The sequence below is a fragment of the Chiloscyllium plagiosum genome, chromosome 4 (assembly GCF_004010195.1).
Source record: "Chiloscyllium plagiosum isolate BGI_BamShark_2017 chromosome 4, ASM401019v2, whole genome shotgun sequence".
Taxonomy (NCBI): Eukaryota; Metazoa; Chordata; class Chondrichthyes; order Orectolobiformes; family Hemiscylliidae; genus Chiloscyllium; species Chiloscyllium plagiosum.
In genome coordinates, this window is record NC_057713.1 from 100882644 (window position 1) to 100892665 (window position 10022).

Consider the following 10022-nt stretch of genomic DNA (forward strand, 5'->3'; position numbering starts at 1 on the left):
GGGTTGTTTTCAGGAGAGCTCTGCAGAAATTCTTCCTTTCCCATTCACCACCACACAATAAATGATATGATGATTGAGTGCAAGTGCAATTTCCCTGGGTCCCAGTTTGTCTACAAGTCACTCTTCATGTGAAATGCTGAATTAATCTTGTGAAAATGTTCAGAGATTTGTGGAAAGCTTGGTCCACTGACCTGGTGTGTGTTAATTTCACATTATTCAGGCAAACTGAAGTTCTCTGATCTGGAGGAAATAGCCAGCAATCTTGGTGAGGCCATGCTCACTGGAAACCTGAGTGCTTCCCTGGCCTTTACAATCTCTACAATGGATCTTTCCAGTCCAGTGCCACCTCCAGGTGATGCAGAGTGGGCTCAGGTAACACTTTATGTCTGCACTTCATTTCTGTCAACAAATATACACTCCTCTGGTGGAAATAAAATCACAACAAAAAATGCAATTAGCTATATAAACAGGCAGGATAAAATTAACATCTTCTCCATGCCACTCCATATTTACCAGTAACTGGGAATAACATGTCTATGTCGCAGCTTACTTGGCTATATTTCAAATATGACCACCCTACTTACTTCCTGAAAGTGTGATAATGAATATTTTTACTTACATTTGCACTAAGGCTTGTCAATGAGTTTATAAATGTGCTTTTACAAATTTTAGTTAAGGAGTTCACGTTGCCCCAACGTTAAATCCATGGCTCTGACCCCTCACCAAAATGAGCAACATGGAAGAAAGCCACCCTTTAATACTGAGTGAGCATGTAGGTTCAGATGCCCCAGACCTCTGGCCAGTTGGATAGGAATGAAATTTTGAGGTTGGAATCCATTTTAGAAATTGAACACTAGTTCATCTGGATTGAAATGGCTAATGTACATGGTTGGTTTGATCGCAACTGTCTCAGTAAAAAGGTTACCCGCCACCACCACCATTCACCCGCTCCCCCCCCTCCGCCCCCACACCCGCCCCCGTTCCTTTCATATCAGAAACACTCTGCGCCTGGTTAGAAAACTGAGAACTGAAACTGGTTTTGGAGGCATTTATGTGGATGTGAATCTTGGTATTTACCCTTTCCATAAGTTGTGGCTGCTTTTCAAACTTCTGCCTGAATTTCTCAAAGTGGAGAAAAAGACTTCTCCAAATATCACTGATGAAATGAGCCTTTGTAGTAGGCAGAACCATGCCCAGGAATTCATTCCATGTGAAAGATATAAAATAAAAAATCTGCATTTTTGTAAGAATCCAAGTTTGGCTGTCTATTTAGCAACTGCACAAGAGTACCCTCAGGTATTTGTTATCTTTTTCTGGAGATGATTTCAGTGAAGAAGTGTGAGATGTAACTTTATATCATTGGATGCTTGAAGGGCACAAAAAATTGTATTTAACAGCGGAGAGAACTATTAAGGTATATGGAAGTTAGATAGAGCCAAATGCCTCGTTTCCATGTAATTGCTTTACTCAACAATATATGTTGTGGAAAGGCACGTAGACTACATAGTCTAGAATGAGTATACTATGCTTGTAATGAATTACATACTTGGTAAACTCCTTATGATACTTGGGAGTGACAGGTAAAGCAATAAGACTTTATGGCACAACTGCTGAGTTCAAAGAATTTTAGAAAATTTGCATAATGGAAGACACACGTGAAAAGATTATTCACAAAGAGAAGTCTCAAATCTGTCTACGCCTGCCTCTTTGTCGGCCACAACGAGCAGTCCCTCTTCAGTACCTACACAGGCACTGTGACCAACTCTTCCGCCATTACATTGATGACTATATGAGTGCAGCATCCTGCACCCAGGCTGAATGGGAGCAGGTCATTGGCTTCACTCACAACTTTCACCCTGCTCTCAAATTCACTTGGTCCATTTCAGACACTTCCCTCCCAATTCTTGACCTCTCCATTTCTATCTCTGGTGACAGTTTCCAGGCAGACATTTACTGTAAACCCACAAAATCCCATAACTACCTGGACTACACCTCCTGCAAGAACCCCATCCCGTTCTCCCAATGCCTCCGTGCATCTGCTCGGATGAGGAGACATTCCACTCCCAAGCATCCCAAATGTCCACCTATTTTGAACAGTGTGCTTTTCTCTGCTCTGTCTCAGTTTACTGTATCCAGTGCTCCCAATGCAGCCTTCTCTACATCGGAGAGACCAAACGTAAACTCAGGGCACATTTTGCCAAGCATCTCAACTGGGCCTGCAGGGGCCGACCTGACCTCCCAGTCACCACCCATTTTAATTCCCCTTCCCATTCCCTTTCTGATATGACCATCCTTGGGCTCCTCTATTGCCACAGTGAGTCAGACTGCAAATTGGAGGAATAACACCCCGTCCTCCGCCTGGGCAGCCTACAGCCCAGAGGACTCAACATTGTGTTCTCCAGTTTCCAATAACCTCCCTTCCAAGACCCTCCCATTGACCAACCAGGTCGTACCCTCTACCTGTATTCACCCATCCCTACCTCACCTCTCCCCCCACCCTGCCTTTATCTGAAGCTCCTTGTATACCCACTCCCAGTTCTGAAGAAGGGTTACAACCAAACATCGACTTCTCCACCTCCTGATGCTGCCTGGCTTGCTGTGTTCTTCCAGCCTCCTGCCTATCTACCTTGAATTCCAGCATTTGCAGTTCTTTTGTCTCTAATAAGAAAGGAAAGGCAGACATTTGTTCTAATGTTGTTAGTTTCATGTTTTATCTGATGAGTATTCTCTTTTAACTTCTTCCTAATTGCTCTGATTTCCACAAATTTTAGGACTTATCAAAAGCATCATCATTAGTACAGTGGCTCAGCACCCCAGGAAGTCTGTCTCAGTTTACAATAACAATTGTCAGAAGCTGCCCATTTCCACCTGACCCCATCTTATCTCCATGTTCGCTGATATTGAAAAGGGCTGACATTCTTTCCTGATATTTAACAAACATTAAATGGTGCAGCTATCTTTCATATAAACGACAATCAAATTCTGGTTGGAATCATCATGGCGAGTCACGGCCTTTGTGAGTGCCAGCCCCAACATCCATAATGGAGGTTGCAAAATGATGTATTATTTGAACAATGAATGAATGTACTTGATGCCTTTCCACAATCGGTGTACTTGAACAGGAGATAACCTCCTCTCTTGTATCAAAAGCACTCGCCACTAGAAGATCACTGGCTGTGAGTTCTGATAGAGGAAGACATATTTAATAACAGCATTGATTCACAACCATCAGTAGTGATGGATATATTCCAACACTGTCTTTGTTGCAATAAATCCAATTGTGATTAACCAATTAATTTTCTTGGCAAAATTCTGAATAAGTCCCTATCTTATCTCATCATGTGTAAACCTCATTCTTGTCCTTGTTACCTCTAGACTTGACTAGTCTAACACACCCCTAGCTTGTCTCATACCATATGTGAACCTGAAATTAGACAAAACTCTGCTGTCTGAATCCTAATGCACATTAAGTTCCATTCACCCATCTTCCTACACCACCCCCCAACCCACTTACTGAACTACATTTGTTCAGCAACATTTCAATTTTAAAATTCTCAAACCTGTTTTCAAATCCTCATCACTCCTTGTCTCTGTAATGTCCTCCAGTCTCATGGTTTTGAGATACCTGCACTTTCTGATTGTGTCCTCTTAAGCATTTCTGGTTTTAATTAGGCCACAGCTGATGTCTGCCTTCAACATGCAGGGTCTGGATTTCCCTTTTTGAAACTCTGCTTCCTTTAAGATGCCCCTTAAAACTGACTTACTCGACAAAGCTTTTGGTGACATGTTCTAATGTCTGATTATGTTAACTTGGTGTCCAACTCTATTTAACATTCCTGTGAAATACCTTGGAAGGCTTTACTGTCAGAGACTCAGTATAAATGCAGGCTGTTATTGCTTCTGTTGCTGTAGATGACTTCAAAACCAGTGCTGAGCAGAGCAGTGAGAACCAACCACGTGGCCGCTGTGACTGGTCTCGTTGTGGTCAGAGAGCCAGTTGCTGGACAAACCGGGCAACTGTTGAATCAACAGCCCAGCGTGAAGGCAGTGGATGACGCTGTAAGTTTGGTTTTATTTGAGAAGCTTAACTTGCATTGTTGATTAGACATTTTTTTTTAAAGAATTGTTCTTGAAAGTGGGTGAGCCACATAAATCTGAATGATAGCTCCATTGTTCGAACCATTGTGTGTGGCATTCTGCTACACAGTGTTGTGGTACAGTATCGCAGTGCAGTATGTGATGGTCCTGTTCCATGTTCCAGGGTAACTGTGTGTCAGTCGGTGTTACCTCATGGGAGTTGGTTGCTGTTCTCCTGAATTCTCAGAATGTGACTGTTACTGGACTTAATGGGACAACGAGTATCTTGTTCAAAGACTGTTGGGCAAATTACACTGACCTCTCCATCAACACAAACGGTAAGTGGAATCTGCAGCTTGGTTCCTCACATCATCATTGTGTACAGAGTTTCCAAATTAAAGTAAAACTCTAACTTCTAGATGTGGTATGTTTCATACCGACTCTGTGACCATTCATATTGTTTCATATTATAAGATTTGTGGCGTGGACACTGAAATTATGTCAGATTGAGACAGGCAACAACACCCTCCCACAACATTACTGACTGTAGGGTGGAAGTGGGGCGGGGAGGGGGGAGGTGTCAGGAGTTGTGCAGGATTTTCACATTATGAAACTTATTTTAGCCACTTGACTATCCCATTCCACCACTGTTGATTCCAGGGAAAGGTGGGTGGGGTGGTCATGGTGAAGGATGGGTAAAAAGGGTCATATCCATGTTTGAGCAAAAAATGGGGAGGGCCCTGTTGGAATGAACAGTGGGGATCCCAGTCAACAGGGAGAACAGGCATGGAGGGAGTGGGGGGGTCACTGACTGAAAGTTGGACTAGTCTCCGCGTTGTACCCAGGTTTTCAGACATTCATTCAGTACATTGAATCAGGATTTAAATTGTTTAACACAACACTTACTTTTCCACATGGACAGAGAATTTATCGGAGCATTATGCCATAGACAAGAAAATGCTTTGTTTCTGTGCTGTACAAATTTTATGTAAATGATAATATAGCTCCAAAACAGTTGGTCTGTTTTTTTTATTATGTCACAGGTACCAGCTACAAACTAGTATTCGAACTGAGGTCGATTAAAACTTATTCTGGCACCTTCTCTGTGAAACAAATAAATGACAGCCCTGGGAAACCCTCAGGCCCCAGCCCATCCTTGGCTCTCGGTAATACACAGGGCATCATCGGTGGCTCCATTGTGGGAGGCCTTGTGCTCATCCTCCTCATTGCTGGCATAACCTGGAAATTAACAGGTGGGCATAGGAATTAGCTGTCACTGAAATACTTTTTCATTCCTTTATATTTAGTTAAACAACAGCGGACATTTGTCATTCACGTGATATATTTTAGGGCAGAGCTGTGATCTATTTACGTTCACTCATTCGCCACAGGATATGGGCTTCACTGCATTTATTGTTCATCCCTAATTGCTCTCGAGGTGGTAGTGATGAGCTGCCTTCTTGAACCAATGTAGGTCTAGTGTAGGGTCACCGACAGTGGTATTAGGTAAGGAGTTACATAATTTTGATGTCACAACAACGAAGGAAGTTTCAACTGAGCTGGATGTGTGGCTTAGAAGTGGCAGGGTTTCAATGCCATGGCTGCCCTTTTGACCTCTAACACTTAGAGAGACAACCTTGGGAGCTGCTCGCAAAGGAGGATAGGTAAGTTGCTGCAGTGCATCTTGTCGATAGCATCAGTGCTGGAGGGTGTAGTGGAAGGAGGGGCATTTGAAAAGGGGGTTCATTTTAGTATGTTTTGCAAGGGACATAAGTGAATAAGTTTCACACAATATTAATCCACTCTGCATGGGCACCTCCCAGTTGTTAATTCATCCCCTGAATGGTTTCTCACACAGAGTTGCTCTGGCAGAGATGCATTGACATAAAGTGACTTCAGCGGGGCTGTAGAGAGGGTCAGTAAAGGTTGATGGTCCAGCTCACGACTTTGAATTTTCACACTGCTTTACTGTTTACTCGCAGCTGGCAACACGAGGAAGATTCAGGTGTCTGGCATGCCTGAGACACAAGAGAAGAAACAAGCCGACACAGTTGCTGGTCATAAACCAGGCCATAGCCTCCCACCAGTGCAAAACTGACCAGCTTAAAGCATGAAACTTGGTAAATGTCCTCCATTACACGAGTTGCAGTTGAAATAAGAAAGTAGACTGTTAAGATTTAGCACTTCATCACTGACTATTTTAGCCACCCAATATCCAAGTTAAATGTTTTAAACCTTAATTCATCCCAACTTCAGCTGAACCAGAGAATCCTGTCTGCCCTGTTGTCCCTCTTAATCACAGTGATCTTTTCCAGTTCCCCCATACCCCCTGGTGCATCACCGATTGTCACCTGGAAGATTATGATCTTGAGGAGTTGGATTGTTATTGAGAGGCAGTTCATGGACGGTTTACTCCCCTGATTCTTGGAGGAGGGGAGGGGTTGTCTTATAAGGAATGTTTCAGGTTGGGCTGAAAGAAGAATAATTCTATGGCATATAACACATGGCACGAATGATGGTGTCTATGATTCTGTTTAATTACTCAGAAATCCAATCGGTTATATTTGAATTCCCCAGTTCTCACATGGCTTATATGTTGAATGGCCTTAATTTATCTCCTTAAAGTACCCAAAACTATATCAGTACTTTACTGCTCCCAATCTCAAATTCTGAGGGGGGCTTGATGCTAGATGTGGACAGAATTATCCTTTGTGGGGGAACCTAGAAATTAGAGTGGAGCAAAAAAAGATGGAGCAAAAACAAAAGGACAGTCCCACAAGTAAACCTGATTGGGGAGATTGTATCTAATAGGAAGATACTAAAGTCTGAGTTTCAGTATTTCATATATCAATTTAAATAGTATATTCAATATCTGAATTGAATCTGTTCAATTCTTTTGCAGATGAAAGCAACCAGAATTGAGTGAAAATGAAGCAACAAATGAAATCCAACAGTCTTTTATTTTCGGAGCAAGTTGATTATAACCCAACACAATAGTGAGATTTCTATTAGGTTAACCTTCAGATTTCTCATCCAATGAAACTAGTCTTTGCCAAGTGTGTGTCTTCATAACTTACTGACCATTGTGGCAGTCACTCTCCTGCACATTTTCTCGATGTTTTTAATCAAAATTAAGAACCAGCTGGGGCAGCTGTTGGGAGCTGGCCAGGGGAGAAGAGATATGAATGCTGTAATTTTAATGAAAAATGTACATATTACAATGCACAATCCAGGTACATATCATTCACATGTTGACATTTGAAGGCATTCCTCATCATTCAGTAAATATTTGGCTCAACACATACTTGACTGTTCATTTCCCAATCAACATACAGAAAGGTCAAAAGTCACATTGATTTTGATAATTGTATGGCATATAACACATGGCATGAATGATGGTGTCTATGATTCTGTTTTATTATTCAGAAATCCATAATTAATCAGAAGTCCAATTTGTTATATTTGGATTCCCCAGATCGCACATAGCTTACATATTGAATAGTCTTAGTTGATTTCCTTAAATACCCAAACTATATCCAGTCCTTTACTGTTGCAATTCAAGTGTTCCTGCTCCCAATCTCAAATATTTTGTTTACCTCTCTGCTTTAATCTAACAGTTGCATAACAAGGAGCGTAAGTCCACACACAATTCTCACTAATTAATAGTTAACTATCCATCCTTACAAATTACATTACTTTGCATCATGTGGAGGATGCACAGACAACTAAAGTCAATCATAGACAGTGATGTTGGTCTGATTTATATTTTTGCTAATATTTGATTTTTGGTTTACAATGACATTGAATGGCTGTGTTCAATTAAAATACAATGATCTGCTTCAGTACACAATACCAATTAAAATGTTTTGAGTTTGGCATTTATTTTGCAAGAATTCTTAATCAATTGCATTATTCAGTCATAAATAACTTGAGTTTATGCTTACTAGTATTCAGGGCTGCCTTTAAATAAAGTCAGTCAGTCTCATGGGCTGTAGAATCAATGCACTTGTGATGAAAGTTTTAACAAACTCCTTTGCTCTACTCCCAACTCTGCCAGCAGACTGAGGTTGGTGCACATGGTCTGCTCATCTTTTTATCAAAAGAATTAGGGAGAAACTGCACCAGATGATTAGGGAGACCATGGCATTATGATAGTCACTGCTAAAGACTAGTAATCCTGATAACCAGGCTAACCGTGGGCAGCACGGTGGCGCAGTTGTTAGCACTGCTGCCTCACAGCGCCTGAGACCCGGGTTCAGTTCCTGCCTCAGGCGACTGACTGTGTGGAGTTTGCACGTTCTCCCCGTGTCTGCGTGGGTTTCCTCCGAGTGCTCCGGTTTCCTCCCACAGTCCAAAGATGTGCAGGTCAGGTGAATTGGCCATGCTAAATTGTCCGTAGTGTTAGGTAAGGAGTAAATGTAGGGGTATGGGTGGGTTGCGCTTCGGTGGGTCGGTGTGGACTTGTTGGGCCAAAGGGCCTGTTTCCACACTGTAATGTAATCAAATCTAATCAAACTCTGGGGCATGGGTTCAAATCGCATCATGGCAGCTAGTGGGATTTAGATTTAATTAGTACATCTGGAATGAAAATCTGATCTCAGTAATGGTGACTGTGACAATTTATTAATTGTTGTAAAAAAACCATCTGGTTTATTAATGCCTCTTGAGGAGGGAAATCTACCATCCTTGCATGGTTTCATGCCTCCACGTAACTCCAGACCCACAGTCAACTCTTAATTGCCCCTCAGATAGCTAAGCAATTCACTCAGTTTAAGGGCAGTTAGAAATGGACAACAAATGCCAGACACATCCACATTCCATGTAAGAATAAAGAAAACACAGTAAATGAGGTTCTGTGTAATTTGCCCAACAAATATTCAAAACTAGCACCAGGCTACACAAACAGAAGGGAACCACAAAGGTTTTCACAGACAGCACTCAGCACAGAATCAGAAGTTTCCACTTTAAAGTCTCATACCAGGGCTTTGAGCATGTCACACCTTACTAATGAGCTGTTAAATGTTTCTTGTCTGACTCTAATTATCTCTAATTTTTTGGACTTCCTAAAAATCTAGTTTGCAAACTGAATTTAGAGGACAGGAAGTAGTAACTTTAGTAAAGCAGAAATTTTTGGCATCTGAAGACTGAGTGCAAATCTTGTCAGACGTTAAACCACATCTGGCGTGCAGGCAGCTACATCAAAGGTTAGGATGTAGAACAGGGAGATATGTAGCAACAGTCTGTTCTCAGTCACCGACATGCAACAGATGAGTAAATGCAGTCTGTTTTCACCAACGGTTGTCACAAACAATTTGTTTGGCAAAAAAAAGAGGCAATCTACTAATATTTGGATCAGCTTCAAACTTCATGAAAATTATGTACAGCCTGGGTTCACTGGAGAATAGATCTGCACTTATAACATCACTGCAATAAAGCATAATGGAATAAATAAAAGACTGCATGCATGTGTGCAGAAAATCCCACAGACCAAACTATACCGCAGTATACAGGATGTTCAGTAGGTCTGCATGTCCTGGCAACTTCCTTTTTCAGTTTACATTATTGCAGTTATTCTTGGCTTTGAAAGGAAAGGAGCATGCAGTCAACAAGATAAGGACAGAATGGTAGTACGTGGCCTTGTATTCTACACATCAACAAAAATCCTAGTGTCATTTTTCATGCTTCAATAAAATATCAGGCACACACAAATTAACTAACTTTTCTTTTACTGAAGTTATTTTATCAAAATTTAGGGTTAAGAGGCATGTGGTCTATTAGCTTTTATTGGTGGAAGGATTGAGTTTTGGAACCATGAGGTCATGCTGCAGCTGTGTAAAACTCTGGTGCCACACTTGGGCGTGTTGCATACAGTTCTGGTCACCGCATTATAGGAATAATGTGGAAGCTTTGGAAAGGGTTCAGAGGACATTTATTATGATATTGTC

At 41.6% G+C, this 10022-nt stretch overlaps 1 protein-coding gene across 1 annotated transcript in view; it reads left to right on the top strand.

The window, feature by feature from the left end:
• LOC122549503 (fibrocystin-L-like) overlaps positions 1-7914 on the top strand; it is a 218614-nt gene extending 210700 nt beyond the window's left edge. The window contains exons 71-76 of the mRNA XM_043689363.1: positions 221-372; positions 3913-4059; positions 4262-4415; positions 5121-5330; positions 6060-6197; positions 6980-7914. Of these exons, the coding sequence (XP_043545298.1) occupies positions 221-372; positions 3913-4059; positions 4262-4415; positions 5121-5330; positions 6060-6175 (779 nt within the window). The 3' untranslated portion in view covers positions 6176-6197; positions 6980-7914. The remainder of the gene's footprint in view (positions 1-220; positions 373-3912; positions 4060-4261; positions 4416-5120; positions 5331-6059; positions 6198-6979) is intronic.
• The last annotated feature ends 2108 nt before the right edge of the window (positions 7915-10022 follow it).